Consider the following 19,138-nt stretch of genomic DNA (forward strand, 5'->3'; position numbering starts at 1 on the left):
TAAAGTAGCTATTCTTTACATGCAATCTTGAATGAGTCTGAAAAACACCCTGTAAAAGATCAAACAATTCAGTACGGACATGCTTTTGCTTTTACAGTATCATCCTTAGTGCTTCTCTTTTTCCTCCTCATCGAGCTGCTGAGGTGGGTTAGAAAACTATTGCAGTTTTGGTGCCAGAAATGATATTTTCTTTGCCCTCATTTTGGAATTGCATTACATTCTAGGGATTGTGATTAAGCTCTTTAACATACGTGACAAATATTTAGGAAGTTGAGTCAGAAAAAATATTTACATCCCAGTGTTTTTCTCCTGTGTTTACTTCCATGCTGCTACAGCTTCTGAAAAAAATAAAGCAAGTTGTTGGACAGATGGTGATTATCATAGGCAGGTCAGACAGTGGTGGTGTCCAGAGCTGGAAAACCTTCCCGTGACGTTAGGAGTTGTTTCATCAGTATAGAGTCATAGACTTACAGAATGGTTTGGGTTGGAAGGCACCTTAAAGACCATCCAGTTCCACCTCCCCTGCCCTGGGCAGCGACAGCTCATGCTAGACCAGGTTGCTGAAAGCCCCGTCCAGCCTGGCCTTGTTTCCTGTGTGGTGATGGGGGAATCCTGTATTTGCGATTCTGCTGTCCACAGCTGACACACTGTCTGCTTCCCAGCGGTCGCATGCAATAAATAAATACCTGTGCTGGAAAAACAGCAAAACTTTTAAGGCAAAGGAAGTTTGTTAGTGACTATGTTATTTCAGTGCCATGTTATTTCAGCACTAACGGGCTACTTGGTAGCCTTGAAACATTCTCCATCAGAAGGCTCTGCCTAGAGCATAGGACACGTATGCACGCGGTGTATGTCAAGGTAGCATTTTTTAGACAGCACATCATGTTCTATTCGTTTGCATCCTAATAATCACACGTTCAGCTTATACGGGTCAGGCTTTTTCAAATAAAAGCCTTATCCTTATAACTCCTGGTGGGGAAGTGACTGCTACCATCCCTGTGCCGACGCCTGGGTTGCCGGCTCGCCTTCCTCGGTCCGCTGCCGGGCTTCCTCACCGCCCGACAGGCAACAGCCGGCGCCACACCTCCGCCAACGCTCGCCTCGGGCCCGGCTCGGCCCAGCCTGCCAGCCCCTCTCCCACCAGGGCCGCCCGCCGCCGCCTCAGCCGCCGCCGCTCCTGCCTCCGCCGCACTGCGACGGAGGAGGGAGGGGCGGCGCGGAGGCCCCACGCTGATTGGTCGGCTGTCGCTGTTCGAATCTCACCAGCCAACCGGCTGTCGATGGGGCGCGACGAAAGCTCGGGGATTGGCCCGCGCTGTGTTTCGAGAAGGCCAATCAGGGTGCCGAGAAGGGCCGCGGAGGCTATAAAGGGCGGCCGGCGGCGCGATGCGGGAGGGCGCGGCCGGCGGCGGTGTGAGGGCGGTGCAAGATGGCGGAGGGTGACAACAACAGCGTCTACCAGCTGGTGAGGGCGGGTGGCACGGTACCGGGCGAGTACCCCCTCCTGGGGCTGGCGCTGGGGAGCTGCTCTGCCTCCCGGTGCATGAGGAAGGGCCGGCGGCCGCTCGGCCCTGTGGGCGGCTGAGGGAAGCGGGGGAGCCGGGCCTGCTCGCGGCAGGGGCTGGCGAGGGCCGCCTCGCCCCCCGAGCTTGTGAAACGTGGGGGAACGGTCTCCCTGCGCTCGCTTTTGCTTCTGAAAGGTTCCCGTGTAGGGATCGGCTTATGCCTGAGGGCCCGGCGGGGGCTGGGTCTGAGAAGGCGCCGTCCTGGCAGCGGGCACGGCTGCTGCTGGCAGGCCGGAGCTCATAACAGTGTCTGGCTTTACCTGATGTGCAGGGCTCGCGTTTAATATTCATGTCTTTGTGTTTCAACAGCCTTTGGCTGTATTATCGAATGCTTCAACGATGCAAGAAAATGGCAAGAGCTGGGCGATTAGCCTAGCGTAACAGATATGTCAAGGGTGGGCATGAATACTTAAAAACTTAAATAAATACTAGCATATGTATGTTTATGTCTGTAATGTTAAACGGCTGCTGTAAGAAATGGGAAAATCAGAGTAAAAGCATGTGAAGGGGTTGAAGAAGGGAAGCTTTTGGATGCGTTATTGATCGGTGCTGTTTCTTGCAGCAAGAGGCTGTACAGCCTGGGAGACGCAAACTCTCCATAGCGCGGAGGTGCGGATTTCTGCAGAAAAGTGCACAGAACTGTAGTGCTAAAACCAAGTGCAGTGCTCGGGAGGGATGCCCCTTTCGGAGCAGAAGTTCATGTTTATGGAAGCTTATGTTGTTTGATTAATGAAAAAGCACTTTTGATGGATGGGCTCTGGAATTCAGTGGTGTTGACAAAAGCTGACTCAAGCTTTCTCTACCTGGCCCAGGGGGAAAACAACTTACAATAGTTGTCTTCTAGGCTGCCAGAGACAGGCTGCTATTAATAACACTGTTATAGTCCAGTCTCTTTCCCAGTAAATTTTCTCTTGGTTATGATGTTAAATGCAGACAGCCAGAGGTAATAAAGCAAAACAGTTTGCCATAAAATGTATTCTGGACAAACACTGCTTATTTTTTCTCCAGGTGACAGTTTGTGTTTATAACATGAATAGATATGATAACTGGAAGGTGTTCAGCAGCATGTTAGATAGTTTTCCACTCCTTTTTTTTGTCCTGACCTGTAGTTTTCAAATAGTTTCCAATGGTATTGTATGAGAAAATTGTCTTTACTATGGTAGCTTTACTCAGCTGTCCTTGTTATTCTAGTGGTGTCAGGGTTCTGATTTGAGGTAAGCGTAGCACGCAGTTGAGAGTGAAACCTGCTCTGCTATCTCTGCACAGCACATATGCAGGTCTTGATGACTTTTCGCCTCTTACTGCTTGAGTAGTGATCGGTTCTGATCGTGGTTACCTGAGTTCTGTCATTTCTGAGATCCCTTGTCCCACTGAGGGGAAACTATTAAGCCATGTTAAATGTAGAACACCTCAGGTGAACTGCTTAGTGAGTTGATGCCAGAGCAGATAGGGCCACCTTGCAGAAGATGGGTAGGGAGGAATGTAGGAATAATGTAGGGAGAGGAGTTTAAAGGCTGCCAGATCACTGTCTTGGGCAATCTGTGGAAAAACTGTCTTTGCTGTCCAAATGTGATCAGTTGGGTAACTTTCCTCTACTGTGGATTCTGAGTTCTTATCTATCTTCCACGTAATAAAAAACTGGCGTTGGACAGCAACTAGAAATCTTCAGTTTAAGATAGTAGAGTTGTCTTTGAAAATACATATATTTTAAATAGTTCTCATGTTGCAATTTTCCAGATGTTGATGCTGAAAACTTGAGAGGCTTTAAAACTTGACTTTCTACTAATCTGGGGGGAGGAAGTATCATAAATGTGAGATTAGGGGAAAACACCTTGGCAAAATCTAGGAGGAGGTATAATTTGGTCTAATAACATATGCTGCTACTTTGTTAGGATCTTGACTGTTTTAAAGTATCACTGCTGCAGTTTTATAACTCAGTATAAAACTTAAAATATTATTAGTAATCTAATTACTCAGAAAGGTTTGCGACTGGGGTCTTTAATTATGACACTTTTTTTTTAGCTACTTTGACTGTGGGAATTCATTTGATACTCTGGTTAGTAATTAAAGAGTTTTCTCCTCTTTTTTTCTAGGCTTCAGAAACTGCTAGCTTGGAAGAGCAGTTGCAAGGATGGGGAGAAGTGATTTTGCTGACTGATAAAGTTCTTCGCTGGGAGAGAGCCTGGTTTCCTCTGGCGCTGATGAGTGTTGTTTCCTTTTCTTTTCTGTAAGTAGCTTGTGGAGGGAGCCTAGGACAACACTGCACTTTGATGGCAGGTAGCAAAGCTGTTAAATAAATTAGTAAGACGTCTTTAAAAATCTAATAGGAAGGCTGTTACTCCAGGTTCTGTTTCTGAATGTGTGTGAACTTTCTTGAAAACAAAAACCTTAAGTACAGGAAGTAACACGAGTCACATCCTGCTCAGAGGGGAAGAAGTGCTTTCTGCAAAAGCTATTTGCCAGCAGTGGTTGTTGTGGCTTTTTACTGTGCTCAGCTGTATGTTATTCATTGGTGTGTTCATATTCTGCCCTCATCCTTTGTATCCTGCTTCTTAGTCAAGTCTGGTTATCTCCTTTGGCTTTTTTCCCCAAACCAACAGTAATATTGTTTTGGAAAATGTGTTTCCATAGGGCAAACTTTCCTATTCTGCATCTCTGGTGGGGTGTTTAGGATGAGTTCAATGGGTTTTGCACAACTTGGTTTTTTTACGTTCTCTGTGCCATCCTTTGAGAAAGGAGGAGAAGGAAAGACTGCAGGTAACCTTCAGTCAACAGGATGGGAGGATGTTGCCTGTCTCTGGATTGGAGATACAGAACTGGCTTGCTGGAGGCACTTGTACATGCTTTTACCTAACATGGTAGTAGTCAAGATGACCCCAGCCTGCCTTGTACAGATAAGTGTCCATGGCAGCTGTGGAGTTGGGCAGTTGCATGTGTTTTTGGAGTAAGGAGAAGAGGGGAGTTACCAAAATAAGCGTTGAACCAGGTGAGGTAGGGATGATTGGTCTTCTGAATAGTATAAATTTTATGGTCTTCAAGGGAGGTGAGGAGGATGGAAATCAAATGAAACTGAAAAGTAACTTCTTTTAAAAGAAGTAATTGCATGAACTTCACCGTATTCTGTTATAAATTCTGTTATTGCAGCAGGAAAGACCTTGTGTTGAATAGTACTTTGAGGAAGTAGACAGAACTACTTCAGATTCTGAATTGGTACTTCATCAAAAATGAACTTGGACATTCAGCGCAGTAGCACTGTGACAGATGTATAGAAAGACTGGCCCTGCAATGGACTGCCATTTCTTTACTTTTTATTATTTCAATGTTCAGGAAGTTCTGTTAAGTGCAGATAAGTAGCACGGGGCACAGCTGAGCATTAACAGACGCTTAAAAGATGAACTAGCTCTTGTCCAGTACCCATACTGCTGCATTTGAGTGATGGCACACTTCGTATGTAAAAGCACAACACTGTCCTAATTGGAGGTTTACGGCTCCTTGTCCAGAACAGGTTTGGTTAGCTCTCACAGGTGAGGCAGAGCAAATGACAACCCATATGGATCTGAATGCTGTGACTTATTTAAGAACCAACAAGATTAGAGCTTTCACCCTACCTGGTTATTTCACATGTTCACTCACTCATCCTCATCTCGCAGTCAGTGTTAAGTTTGCTAGATGTCAGCTTCTGAGAGAGCAATAATGAATTTTTCCTTCTGCTGAACTTCATACTATGCTTGCTGTGTTGTAGCATTTTCTTATCTAGTACGTTAAGAAAATTGAAATTTTTTTATCTGTATATCTTTGTAATAGTTGTTGAAGTACTTAAACCTCTTCTTATTAGTAATAGGAGCAAATAGAAAATCTTTTTGAGGTTGGGCAAGAGGGTAGGTCTACTGTTTGAAGTCGTGAGCCAATCTGAAGAGGTAACTAAATATGTCTATTATTTTGGAGTCTGAGCATCCAGAATTCATTTCTGTTATCTTCTTTCTGCAGAATGATCTACTACTTGGACCCATCAGTTCTTTCAGGCGTCTCCTGTTTCGTTATGTTCCTCTGTTTGGCTGATTATCTTGTTCCTGCTCTTGCACCTAGAATCTTTGGCTCTAATAAATGGTGAGGAAAGCTTGAATTAAAACAGTTACTTGAGTGTAAATAAATCATGAATTTTATCAAAATGGATATCTGACTTGTAAATTTAAAATGATTACTTTTTAGAGTCACTGTAGTAAGAAATTGGCAATCTATAATATGTGAATTGAGGACACTAGTAAGATGTCCTTCATCGTTCTTTTTTTCTGAAATGTTACTACTACAACATATCTTTATTATTCCTTCTCATCTAGAAAAATAAAATTTTTGTCAAAGGAGTAGGCACATTCTTTACTCTCCATTAAGGATGCTAGTTATTTCTGCTGAACTAGTTTTTAGTAATTAATGGGTAATAGATACCGAGAACTAAAATTATGAAGGGTATTGGATTATATGTTCGGAAAGAGTGGCAGTAGTAAATACGGTGAAGGAGAAGAGTAATGCGGAGAATAGGAATGTGATTGAAACAGATTTGAAGAAGGGTGAGGCTTATGTAAAAACAGTAAGCTGGAGAAGAACCTTATTTAAACTAAATTTTGAGTTAAAAGTAAATTTTAGTGTAGCTGCTTTAAGACGACTAGTGGATAAATGTTCTCTAATAATGAACCAACATAAAAGCTAAAGTAATACACGTGGGTATTGGGTGTGTATGACTTGCGTGTATCACACTGGTATCAGATTGAAATCAGTGGTCTTCTGGTTTGGATGCGGTTGCTCTTTAGGAATCAATTTAAGAGAGTCAGCGTACAGAAAAATTACATGAGCAATTGCATTACAATGCTCAATAAAGATAAGGTCTAAAACTAAGCGAAGCAATTGCCAGGATAAGTACTGGATAAATTTTTACTGCTGGAAAAATACTGTGGAAGATTTTTTTAAATTTTAGATGAAATCTTGAATTCTTATTTCTGTCTTTTTTTCTTCAATAAAAGGACTACAGAACAGCAGCAAAGATTTCATGAGATTTGCAGCAACTTGGTAAAATCTCGTCGCCGAATTGTTGGCTGGTGGAAACGTCTCTTCACGCTGAAGGAAGAGAAGCCTAAAATGGTATTGAGTTCCAGGAATTCATCTCAATCGTCTTAAGATTTTACTTGTTTTGTTTTGTCTTAAGTATTTTAGCAAGGCACATGTCTGAGTAAACTGGCATTCCAAACCAAGAACCATCGGTTCTGGCTGTGACTTAGTGCCAGTCACACATCTTATTCAAACCTGGAGTGGCAAGATACATGACTTAAAACTCGCAATACAGTGCAGTTAGGAGCATACCCTTGATATTAAGATAAAGCTAAAGTCGGTTTCTTTGGATAAGTTAATTTTTGGAAACACAGCTTCTTTCCAGTGTACACAAACTGTCTGAAAAGCTAGATCTTAGTAATGTGTCAGGTACAGGAACTACTGAGTTTACTGTCCTGAAAACAGCTTCAGGTACTGTGCGAGGCTGAAGTGTCAATGGGGATGGCGTAGTGCGACTCAAAGGGATATGTGGACAGAAAAGAACTGCCATCCTGTAAAACTGGTGGTCTGAAAATAAATGAGAACATACAATTGTAGACTCTGTAATCTCAATTTTAATAAGCCTATGCGTAGGTATCGCACATGGAAGAGCCAGCAAATTTCAAGTTAGTTTTAAATGTTGAAGTGTTGCTGGATACGGAAGAGAAGGAGGAGAGTTCCCAACAGATCTGTGATAACTGTTCCCTTTTCATTTTTCAGTACTTCATGACCATGCTTTTCTCTCTTGCGGTGGTTGCCTGGATTGGACAGCAAGTTCACAATCTCTTTCTGACCTATCTTATTGGTAAGTATGCAGCATGCAAAAAAAGTAATTTTTTTGTTAGCTGCCTGAAACGATATGAGGGTTTGCAGGGGTTTATTTTTCAGTTTTCAAGCAGTTAATGGGGTTTAAGGGAAGCATGGAATTGCAAGGTAACAGAAGCTTGTTAAAGGAATATTAAGTAACTTCCCCCCCCCCCTTTTTTTTTTTAATCTCTAGTAAGTTTCTTGCTGCTGTTTCCTGGACTAAACCAGCACGGGATCATTACAAAGTATGTTGGAATGGCGAAAAGGGAGATAAACAAACTTCTCAAGCACAAGGAAAAGAAAAATGAATGAAGACTTAACTGCTGTTCACTCCTGTAAAAGGTTTCCTTGGGAACAGTTTTGAGAATTAACATATAATTAAGATGATAGAAGTTGTATCGCTCACTGGCTTTTTTTTTTTTTATTGGCTCCCTGATGAAGTGAAAATGTCACTCTAGCAACTGCTGTGGGTTTGTGTCTCTGGCTGTGCTTGACTAAGGTTCTGCAGCTGATCTTAGAGGGAAGATGCTGATCTTAGAGGGAAGATCCTGACCTTTGGTGTACGGCGCTTATTAAGTGTCTTCACCAAACTAAGAGGCCCTGTAAATAAATACCCCGACTCAAGGAACAGCAGAATTGTAATGCGTGATAGCATTTCTGTAACTGTGGTAGTTTCACTGATCATTAATTTGTAGCTACAGCAAGTATGAAAGGCAGTTCTGAAAGCTTACACTTCTTGGAGGCTTATTACTACTGATCCTTGCGGAAGGAGGACAATTGGCTGAATAAGAATGATCGTGGCTGAGGGTGCATACCCGAAATCGCTGCAGAAGGTGGTCCCATTGTCTCACTGAATCCATTTGCTTTTTTTGGCTGCATATACCAGATTATCTGTTGACTAGGGGTCTGGAATATATAAAGTTGTAGTTCAGTTATTTAGCTGTAGCGTAAATTTCAACTCATTGCACTGAGACTGTAGAAAATGAGTTAAGGTATGTGTTACCTTAACAGCCGATTGTTCTGAAAACTGCTGTTGTCGTGGAGCCATGTAGCACGTTTGGTTTTATGAATGTTGTTGTCTGTATACAAAATCACCTTGAATATGCTAGATTTGTCTCTGTAAATAAGCCTGTCTGAATTGTTTGTGCTTTTCTATGACTTCTCCCTTCTTTTTTAAAAACTGAATTTTTTTCTTTAAAAAGCTGAAACCTGTGTTAATGCATTTTAAAAGTTTACTGTTTTAAAATGAACTTTCTTCAGTGTCTATTGTAACTGTCAAATAGGTAAATACAGACTAAAGAGGAACTTCGTGAAGTCTTGCTCTTTGTGGACGCACAGACAGTTGCGTAAATGCGTGTGTCGGTCGAGAGCGGGAGCTAGGGGTGGCGTGTCGCTGGCAGGAAGAAATGCGGGGTGTGAAGAGCCGGCCCCCCCGCCCCTCACCGATACCCGTCCGTGCTGCGGCACCCGCGGCCCCCCCGCCCCTCACCGACGCCCGTCCGTGCTGCGGCACCCGCGGCCGCTCCTGCTTTAAGTCACGATTGGGTATGAACCCGGCCCCTCCGCGCGGTGCGGCCTTGCTCACCTCGCTCCCTCGCGGTGCGGAGTGGCCGCGCTCTTTTCCCGCGTACGTGGCCCCGTTAAAACTCCGGTGAAAAGCAGCGATATTAGGAATTCCTCCGTTGTCCTCCGCTGAACCCCGTTTTCAGGCGCCGCCTCCTGTATGTCCCTCACGCCGCGCCGTAGGGCCGCGCGCTGCGCAGCGTCTCTGTTGCCATAGGAACCCGGGTCGGGCCGTCGCTCCGGAAGTGCGATCTGCGGCTCTCGGCCAATGGGCATGGCCAAGGCTGGGACGCCAAGTCTCGCGAGATCTGTCGGGGCGCCGCGCGCCACCTCGCGCCCATGGCCCTCCCATAATCCCGCGCGGGCGCCCGGCCTCTTCCTTTTCCGCCATCTTGCTGCACCGGTGAGTTGAGGGGTGCGGCGGGTCCCAGCCGCCATCCGCCGCCTCCCGGCCCCATCCGCGCCCCGCCGTCGCCTTCAGCCGCCTCGCCGGGGCCCTGAGGGTGCACCCGACCGTCCTGGCTCGTTTTGAGCCGTCGGTGCCTCCCCTAGCGTTCTCCGGAGCCTCCGGAGTGCAGGGTGGGGGAAGCGCCCTCCTGCCCGTGGCTCCGCTCTCCACAGAGATGCGAGGAGGGAGCCGGGGGCGCGGACTGGCGCGGCGGCCGGGCCCGGGCCCGGGCCGGTGCGGTGGGAGGCTGGGCCGGGCAGGGCGCGGGGGAGCCGGGTCGCGGTGTCTGTGGACTGCGGGGAGTGAGGATCGTGCGGCGCGGCCCGGGAGGAGGTAGCGGAGGGCTCGGGGAGCGGGTGGTGGGCCGGGCCCTGGGCGAGGGGGCGGCCCTCGGGACGGGGGGGCGCTGTCCGCGTTTCCCCCGCGGGCAGAAATTACCTAGGCCTGCTCGGTTGGGGGTCCCCGGCTTAGTGGTAGCAGCCCTCGTGTGCCGCAGGACGCGGCCAGCTCGGGAGTGGCCCTGTGGCCCGGGTCGGGGGACTTTCCCGTGTGGGTCCGCCAGCACTGGCTCTGTTAGTAAGTGGGGCCGCGGTACCGAGCGTTGTCATGCCTTGTGGTACTCGGGGGGCTTGTGTCTTTATCCCTGCAATGCAAGAGCTGATGCCCAGTTTCCTTTCTAGAGTGCTGTGTTGCACTTGCATCCTGCAGGTTTTTGCAGATAAGTAAGCTGGGCAGTATCTGTTACGTTTAATACCATCTATGACCTAGTTCTTGAAGAGCGCTAATATTGCATAATTGGGTTTTAAGGTTCAAAATTATTCACCTGGAAAAGGCATCACACTGATGAAATGTTGTCTAGATGGTGGTGTCTAAATATTTGTGTATGTGTGTTGATAAAGCCAAGTTTAAATCACTGTGTCAGACTTCCTGACTTGTCAGTATAGTTGTGAATCTGTTTGAGCATACCTGAGTATGTGATTGATCTGCTTTTTAGCCTAAGAGTGCTTTTTTAAGGTTTGATGTAACTTTCAGAGCTTTTAGGTCTAAAATTAGACTTAAACACAGTGCACTGCTCAATATTTCTGTCCTGAAAAGCTGGTGTATGTAACTGCCTCTCCTTTTCCCTGCAGGCACCATGGTGCGCATGAATGTTCTAGCCGATGCTCTCAAAAGCATCAACAATGCAGAGAAACGTGGGAAACGCCAAGTTCTCATTAGGCCGTGCTCCAAAGTAATCGTCCGGTTTTTAACTGTGATGATGAAGCATGGTAAGTCTGGAGTGCACAGCACTGACTTTTTTTCTCATTTATGGTTTCTGTGACTGCTGTTGTGTTAAGGTGTTTTGTGACTAAAAGTAAATCAAGAGGTTTGGACTGATTCAGTACAACATAGTTAATTGAGTTGTATTAATGTAGCTAAGTATTATATATTTGATTTGTCTGTTTGCTAATCTTTTGTAGGTTACATTGGTGAATTTGAGATAATTGACGATCACAGAGCTGGGAAGATTGTTGTCAATCTCACAGGCAGACTCAACAAGGTAGGATTCCTCTTCCTGAATTCAGTTCCTTACAAAGGTATTTAAATGAGACTTTTTTTTTTTTAATGTTTACTCCATTTCTGAAATAATTACTAGTAAAGAAGGTGGTATTTGTGGGATCCATGTAAATGGGAGTAATGTGGGTGTTATCAGTGGTTATCAAATGTTTGCTAATTTTTCTGGATTGATAATGGTACAGTTGACTAATTAAATTTCCTTTAAACTCTGAATATGTAAGACGCGTTCTCAGGGAAGTCTGCTTGCAAGTGCTGCGTGTTTCTTTCTTTAAAAGCTTTCTGGCTACCTGGTGATTTCTCAGTTTCTTTGATGTTTAAGCTATCTGGAAGACTTGTCTTAAGAGATAGAAACTGAGTTGCTTTCCAGTTGATGTTTAATACCTGTAAATGTTGAGAAGACAAACCTCATGCCGCTAGATGGGCTTTACTTGCCGTTGAGGGAAACCTGAATGTTATGTTAATTGGTGATTTTTAAGTTCCTGGGGCCTAGGAAGTATTCATGTGTGTTTTGGACATTTTTAAAACGCTTTTGTCTCAAAATACTGAGCTGTGTAGTTCTGTGATGACTTGTTATGCATCATTGTTTCCAATTAAGCTGTTCAAGTGAGAGGTGACTCTTTAGTAAAGAAATAAAAAAATTACTTGGTCAAAATAGGTTGGGTGGTATCTCCACAATGAAAAAATATTGCAGCTGAAAATTGCTTGAGTGTAGTAGGCAGAGAATTCTGACACCACCCAAATTACTAGTGTTATGTGTCTGTAATAAAAATACTGTATGTCAGGTATGAGTGTAGTGTTCCTTGAGCTCTTCTATGATGATTTTGTCACAGATCTTCCAGGGTGCAGCTCGATATAACGTTTCTCTCAATAGTTGAAATAAGGGAATAGTTGATTGTTTCAGAAAAATGTCTGTCAGTGGCAGGAAGGTATGCTGTTTTGTTCTTGGTACTTATTAAGATGATTGGATCCAGTGAGGTAACTGGGGGTGGTAGTGGTGGTCATGGTCAGTACGTAATAGGATTAACTTGAAAACTTCAGTGACTTGCTGCTTGTTAGTTTTTCCTCGTGTAAAATCTACAGGTATTTTTTGCTAGCTCTGTGTGATGATTAGAAGTAGAATGTCCCTGAGTAATCACAGGATTTTTGATGATAAAGGATGCTTAATAATGTTTATAGTGTGCTTTTGTGCTCTCCCAGGTCTAGCCATTAGTTTGTTTAGGTTCAGCAGCAGTGTCAGTCACTCTGTTTAGGCAAGGAGGAGGAGGCAAGGCTAAGGAAGTAGCAGCTGAATAGCTGTCTGCGCATCTCGGCTTACCTGAGAGGAAGCGCTCTTTCCTATTATAGGTAATGGAGCGTGCTTCTTGGTACTCTAATCTTTTGCTGCCAAAATTATATTAATTGCAGTTGTTAAATTTTCTCATCCAGTACATCGGAATGACAAATGTGCAAATCCTGTTTATAAAGGTCTTCAGTTTGTAATGGAATTCTGTTTTACAGTGTGGTGTGATCAGTCCCAGATTTGATGTTCAGCTGAAGGATTTGGAAAAGTGGCAGAACAACCTACTGCCTTCACGTCAGTTTGGGTAAGTATGGAGAAGAGTAAAATCTGTCTTGTATGTAAAAATGTTGGGTTTTTTACTACACTTTCATACTGCCTAACTTGCCTGATGCCTTTCCTTTCTGATCAGTCTGGAGGTCTAAAAATCCATCTTCCATATAAATGCCCTTTTAACCAGTTTTAAAGGGGCACTGCTAATCAAAGACCTGTTTTTGCTTGGCTTTGGTAAATACTGGTTTCACCATATCTATCTACAGTTTACTTGTAAAATAGGACTTTTTCTCTTACTTGTTTTAATTTTATTAATGTCCATTTACAGATGGGGAGGAGTCATGTAGTTACAAGGTCACTAGAAGTAGGTCGTACTACTTTAATTTAAACGTCCTGATTGTGTATGAGTTGTTTAGATATTAAGCGATGAGAGACTCAGAGCCTCTGTTAAACCTGCACACACAGAAAATCTTACTGTGCGGTATGTTTTTCCTTCCCAAAATTCACTGAGTCAAGAGTAATAAATCTCAGTGCAGCAGGATGACAGAGCTGGAAGAGTCTTCAGGGGCTCAGCCAGCCTGTCCCATCAAAGGCAGGGTGAACAGTTCCTTGTCATTTCTGCTCTTAAAGCTCCAGTGATGAGCCGCTTGCTTTAGCTGTACCGATACAACTTACTAGTGTGTGTTGTCATATCGAGTTTTAAGAGCATTTATAGAGTGGTGGGACAAGAGGTTCTCAGGCACGAAGCTGTGTGGATGAAGTGCTGAGAATCCCAGTGTTGGCGTTAGCAATGACTAAGGCTGCTTCAGTTGTCGATCCAGATCCTTATCTGCATCTGTGCGCAGCGTTCAAAACACCGAGACGGAGTGCTCTGAGGTGAGGAGCTGTCTGGCACCATGGCAACTCTACCTGCTCTGAAGAAAAATGTCTGCTTAAAATAGGCGCAGACTTTGTGTAGATAGAGTTGCTGCTGCTACAACAGCCAAAGTGACTTTACAGTGGGAACATGATGGAGAACTTCTTGCTGAGACTGAGGCAAATATTTGGAGAACGGAAGCCTGTAAATGTCCTTTGGGTGATGCAGGGCTGTACTCGTGAACGGAGTTTCTTTTTCATCATCTAATAATCTGATCTTAGTTGTGTTAGGCCCATTCTTACAGAAACAGGTGGTACTGTTGTAACACGGAATTGAAGTTAGTGCTGTCAACTCTGCACGAGCATAGGACAAAACGATAAACTGAGTATCTGTTCTTTCTTTACAGGTACATTGTACTGACAACCTCAGCTGGCATCATGGACCATGAGGAGGCTAGGCGAAAACACACAGGAGGCAAAATCCTGGGATTCTTTTTCTAAAACTTGTAAAAAAAGAGGATACTAATAAATTGTTCAAATGGACTCTGGTGTTTTCCAGTCAGTATTTTAATGACTTCTAACGCTACCTGTGATAGTGCTTGTAACAGACGGCTCTTCAGTAGTGCTTTAGTTCCATCTTTACTGTAAATAATGTTCGGGTTCCGCACCATCTGTGGTCACAACTTTTATTTCTGTTAATAATATAACGTACTTTCAATAATTACCACTTGAATGACAGTTACAGGTCACTCTACGGAATAGCCTTAGCAGGGAAACTCTAATGTTCAACTATGTACTCGGCTGTCACGTGGTGGGATCGCGTCTTGGGTAGATATGCGTGTCTCCAGAGTTACATGTATGCGACTGTTTAGCTAAACAACAGCAGATGCCTTGCCAGAAGATATTTCCTGTTTATGGTTTAAAAAGTTAGGAGATGTGGAATTGTGGAAATAACTAAGACGGTTGGAGTTTCGTTGCAGATCACATACTTATTTCACATCTTAAAGTGTTAAGGAGTAACTGAGGTAGAGAGGTGAATATTTTTATTTTTTTCCCCCATCAAATTTCTAGTTGAAAGTCTTTTGGAACACCAGCTTTGGGTAGGGTAGTTGCTGTGCAGCTGCTTTACATGTTGTCATGAAGACGTAACTGCTTGGGATTTCTTTAAGTTACTTTTTGTAGCAAGGAAATAAGGGTATCTGAACCTACAGGTAGTGAATGTTTAGTATTGAATGAGTTGTTGGCCTTTTTTTCAGGCATCCGATGCATGACAGCATCGTGTACTTGATGATACAGAAAAACCAGCAGATGTGTTTCAAAGCAGTACACGGAGCGGGTGACTACAGCTGAAGAGCTGCTGTGAGGTGGTGGAGAATGGAAGCCAGCCTCTGGGCTGACTGCGTTGTCCTTGAAATGCCTGGCCTTATTTTGCTTTGTTTGGAGCCTTTGTTAGGAAGGAGCCTATTGAAATGTGGCAGACTTCTTTCAACAGGCTTTAAAACTATTGAATTTGTGGTTCTCCTGATGCAAACAGCTGGAAGCAGTTCTACTTCTTGGTGATACATCCTGGTGCTTGCTAGGTAGTTAGAAGTGTTGTACCCTGAAGGTGGTACTTCATCACAAAGCTTTTTGGAGAGCCTTGGGATGGAAGTGACTCTTCAGGCAAGAAGTCTTTAAACTCCATAGTTTATAACTGTTTCATTCAGGCTGTTACTTTTTATGGAGAAAAGGAGACCTTGATACTGCTAAGCAAAGGGTCTTGAGTTTTTGTAGACAGGCAGCAGAGTCTCGCTGAATGTGGTGGCTGTTCCCTGAGGAACAAGAAGCTGGGAACAGATCCATGGAGGAGTGCTTACAGTATGTGGTTGGTGGTGTACGCTGGCATCCTGTAACAGAGGCTTGCAGCTTGACTGAGAAGAGCAGGGGAATAATAAAAAAGGCTGGTTTACCTGTTCTGTCTCAGTCACGCATGGGTTAAGGTCACAAAGTATGGGGCGCAGATGGCATCAAAACATTCAAATGTGATCAGTATGGCTCTCAGTTTGATTTGAAACAAATTTGCTTAGCTGAAGATAAATATCTGTGCACTGAATTACAAGGAGTAGTTACAAAGTCAAAAGTAGTCTGTCTTGACCCCTTTTTTAAAAAATTGTCAAATCAAGCTATTTTGTTACAGGTGGGTTTTTTCCTATCCTTACTGGGCATAATTCTGCGGTACTAAGCACTGATACACACACGAGCTTTTGTGTTTCTTGCTCAGAGTAACCCTGACGGTACACCAAGATTCCGCTGTTCCTTTTTATAAAATATTGGGTTTTATCAGTCCAGAATAGAACTCGCATTTCTGATGCCTGATGGAAGAAGGTCAGTGATGCTTATGGGTTCCTTTAGATGAATTTACTATGGCTTCAAGTTCCCTGATAGTTTGACATTCATGTTTTAAACCAATTTTATACAGGACCCGCACACACACTTGGGTTTTCTGGACCAGTTTGTATGTCCTGTACTACCCAGAGACTTCTGAAGTAAGAGAATTTCCGATATTCTCCGTTGACGGGCTGATAATTTATTTCACAAGCCAGCCTGACAACTTTTTTAGAATTATTAAATGCAAATTAGAGCTCCAACGTAAGAAGAATGACTTGGAGGGAAGCGTGCAGCAGCAGATGCGCCTTTTCCGCGGTGTGTCTAACACATGTAACTACACGCTGGCTTACCGCACGTGGAAGCTGGTGTAGCTGATCCGAGTTCAGAAGATGATCTCTGAGCTTGCACCTCACTGACGAGAGCTTTGCTCCTGGGCAATGGCTGCTGGCTGGGATCCAAGGAACTCCTGACGTGGGACTCCGGAGCTGACACATGGGCTTGTGACGTGCCCTGCAATGCAACTGCTTTAAACGGGTTTGCAGAAATTCTTATTCTCAGATGTTTAAAATGTGAAAGTGGTATTTTTTTTTAAGCCTCAGTGGTGTTTTCTGGTATGCCTTGGGAAAGCAGTGTTTGTAGGTAAAAGTTAACTATCATGTAGGGTAATAAAGGGATTAACAGGGAGAGGCAAGCGTGGAAAAAAGGCCCAGTACAAGTTGCAACCGGCAGTCGAGGCCAGGTGTTCGTTTAGAGAAGGTGTTTGGTACCTGTGGAGCAGAGGGGGATGCTAATGACGGAGGAGCCCCCTATGGGACAGAGACAGCTGACCTTCGTGTGGGGAAAACTGGGAGAGTGGGTGACACCAGAGGGAAGCGTCTGTGCTGCAAACCCCTGACTTGGCAAGCTTTACCTCTGGTGTCGCCCTGGGTACCTCGCAGTCTAATGCTGAACGAGCCTGGAAGTGGCTGTGTCACCTCCGTACCCGCCGGTGTAGAGAGAAGTCCTGGCCTTTTGGCTGGAGATCTGCTTCCACTTGCTGAATAAAGCTGAACACCTGGTCGGTGTGAGCGTGGCCGCTTGCCCGGCTGCTGTGCTGCAGAGAGGCCGGTACGGATATGTCTGGGGATGGTATGGACAGTGTCCGGCAGTGCTGCGCTACCTGTAGTTCCTCCGTACCTGCTCAGCTGATCACAAGAAGGTGGGCATCAGTGGTCCCAGTCACAGGTGGTAAAATGGGGTCAGAACTTAAAATTTGAGTTGTGAAAATTACCAAGTCCGAAGTAGTTGGGAGAGGGTTGGTGGCCCATCTGGGGGTACGGCCTGGTCTCACTTCTGCTGTCAGATACATGATTGGTATTTCCAGGTGCCGATTGCCGTTGCGCCTTATGCTGTTGTTTAATAATAGGGTAAAACGTGTTCAAACCGCCTGCCATGCATTAAGAGAAATACCTATTTATTGTTGCAGTGGGAAGGTGTCAACAGATGGCAGCAGCCGACTTTGAATCCCTGGAGGCTGAGCCAACTGTGTGAGAGGGGTCCCAGGAGGGCTTTGGCATTGCCGCTGGTCTCCCTGCTCCTTCTGCAGAGCTAAATATCCTGACTTCTCCTGTACCCTGGTCCTAAAGGATAATTTTTTCTGTCTTTGATGCAATAGAGCCTGATTTAGGATAATAGGGGAGGTGAGAATAAGCACGGATCTTCAAAATACAGCGACAGGGTAAAAACCCTGGTGCGTGAGTGGCTTCACTGGAGACCTGCTTCCTCCTCCTCTCCTCCTCCTCGTCCTTTTGTTTGTTTTCTGCTGCAGGTAATTCAATCAGCTCCCTTCCCCTGAGCGGGGCGTGTGTTTTCTGTCTCAAACTCACGTGCCAATTACTTGCACCAGAAACGCATGCTGTAATTAAAGCTTGTTCTCCAATGTCTGAACAGTTATTCTAGTGACTCTTTCACTCCTGCTGGAGTCTAGGCCAAAGCCAGCAACGACAGATGAGGATGTGCGTGATGGTGCAGCAGAAAGCAGGGAAAGAAAATGGGTTGAGATGATGAGCGAGGTTTTAGAAGTCGCCCCGGTGGATTTGGCACCGAGTCGTCGTTTCACAGCAGTGAGAGAAGGAGAAGTCGCCGTGGCTGGCCTGGGGGCCCTGGTGTGGGCGCAGGAACGGGGAGCATGGTGATGCGCACATCAAGGTGGGCAGGTGAGGCTGGTAGCAGAGGATAGGAGACATCCTTTATTTTTGAAGGATCCGGGACTGCCAAAGCTATTATTTTGGGGTTTTTAATTAAAATTACATGATCTCAAAAGACAAGATTTTTTTGTGTTTTGTCTAATGCTGTTTTAGCTAATTAAAGACAAGACTATATTGTTCAGTGTCTTACTGCCAATTAACGCAAACATTGGGCTCTGAGTAAATATCTGGGTGGACTTAACCACAGTTTAGTCCAGAGGACTATTCTAGTAGAGCCAAGGAGTTTCAAAAGCTGGTGGCCTCTGTTCTCACTCATGCCTCTTTCTCTGCTCAAGTGCTGCCGTTTTACTCACGCAGAGAATTATCTGTTTTTCCTCTTCATTCTCCTGCTATTTACCATCTCTTTGCTCTGGTACGTTCTGTTTTGACTACCAGCTCACGGCCTGGCTTTGTTTGCAAATATTTTTACAGAGAGAGAAGTGCTGACATAGCAAATGACAAGAATAACTGGGTAAACTTTATTGCTTGGTATGCAAAGATGCATCTTCTGCTGGGGAAAAAAAATAAATTCCATTGACCTTCTCCTGCTCTTCTTACACAAAGCGAATGAGGATATCTGAAGGCATAAAGCTTTCCACTTAGTTTTAAGTTGATCCAGTCTGGTGTATTTTGAGAGATATGTAGGAATAATCTCTTAAGAACACTAGAAACAGAGGAGAACACGTACAAAGAAATATTGTGGTTCTGGTGTAGGTAATGAGTTTTGACCTTTGCTAGGACCACTCTTAATGTGATCGGGTAGTCCTGCTGTCCCCCATTACCTTGTGGTTACCCACGGTTTCGGAATAATATTTGTGTCACCAAGACAATTGTTCCACCTTCTAAAATCTGAGCTGGGAAGTAAGTCCGGAAGAGACACTCGGTTCTCTTCCCTCACCTTGGTATAACAAAGGCCCCAGGCCTCATTCCTGTTGAATTTCATCCCATTTAGTTCTTTCCAGGTGTGAGGGAGCAAACAAGAACAGGAGGGTATGCTAGTGGTGAAGCTGCCTGTACGAACGGGGCAAAGCAAGGATGATGGCTCTCAGCAAGCAAGTTAAAGCTCCTTTTGCAAAACCTCTGATGAGCCGGTGGCAAGCCTCCGTCTAACAAGGTAATGAAA

At 44.7% G+C, this 19,138-nt stretch overlaps 2 protein-coding genes across 3 annotated transcripts; both read left to right on the forward strand.

Annotated features, from left to right (window-relative positions):
• Positions 1-1,289: 1,289 nt before the first annotated feature.
• On the forward strand, positions 1,290-8,756 carry ARL6IP1 (ARL6 interacting reticulophagy regulator 1). The gene is made up of 6 exons (XM_074598731.1): positions 1,290-1,465; positions 3,659-3,792; positions 5,553-5,672; positions 6,581-6,698; positions 7,365-7,449; positions 7,645-8,756. Exons 1-6 carry the CDS (start codon positions 1,430-1,432, stop codon positions 7,761-7,763), a joined length of 612 nt encoding a protein of 203 aa, XP_074454832.1. The 5' UTR covers positions 1,290-1,429; the 3' UTR covers positions 7,764-8,756.
• Positions 8,757-9,291: 535 nt separating this feature from the next.
• Positions 9,292-13,966, forward strand: RPS15A (ribosomal protein S15a). Of its 2 annotated transcripts, none has more exons than XM_074598732.1 (5): positions 9,292-9,417; positions 10,593-10,730; positions 10,923-11,002; positions 12,517-12,602; positions 13,831-13,966. In XM_074598732.1, exons 2-5 carry the CDS (start codon positions 10,598-10,600, stop codon positions 13,922-13,924), a joined length of 393 nt encoding a protein of 130 aa, XP_074454833.1. In that variant the 5' UTR covers positions 9,292-9,417; positions 10,593-10,597; the 3' UTR covers positions 13,925-13,966. The 2 variants fall into 2 exon arrangements, with proteins under 2 accessions (XP_074454833.1, XP_074454834.1); XM_074598733.1 differs by lacking the exon at positions 9,292-9,417 and adding an exon at positions 9,435-9,795.
• Positions 13,967-19,138: the final 5,172 nt, after the last annotated feature.

Source organism: Larus michahellis, chromosome 8, assembly GCF_964199755.1.
Source record: "Larus michahellis chromosome 8, bLarMic1.1, whole genome shotgun sequence".
Lineage (NCBI taxonomy): Eukaryota > Metazoa > Chordata > Aves > Charadriiformes > Laridae > Larus > Larus michahellis.

Coding starts and splice junctions, on each gene's coding strand:
- ARL6IP1 (XM_074598731.1), top strand. CDS start 1,430: ATGGCGGAGGGTGACAACAACAGCGTCTACCAGCTG. Junction 3,793..5,552: donor GTTGTTTCCTTTTCTTTTCT/GTAAGTAGCTTG, acceptor TTCTTTCTGCAG/AATGATCTACTACTTGGACC. Junction 5,673..6,580: donor ATCTTTGGCTCTAATAAATG/GTGAGGAAAGCT, acceptor CTTCAATAAAAG/GACTACAGAACAGCAGCAAA.
- RPS15A (XM_074598732.1), top strand. CDS start 10,598: ATGGTGCGCATGAATGTTCTAGCCGATGCTCTCAAAAGCATCAACAAT. Junction 10,731..10,922: donor AACTGTGATGATGAAGCATG/GTAAGTCTGGAG, acceptor AATCTTTTGTAG/GTTACATTGGTGAATTTGAG. Junction 12,603..13,830: donor CTGCCTTCACGTCAGTTTGG/GTAAGTATGGAG, acceptor CTTTCTTTACAG/GTACATTGTACTGACAACCT.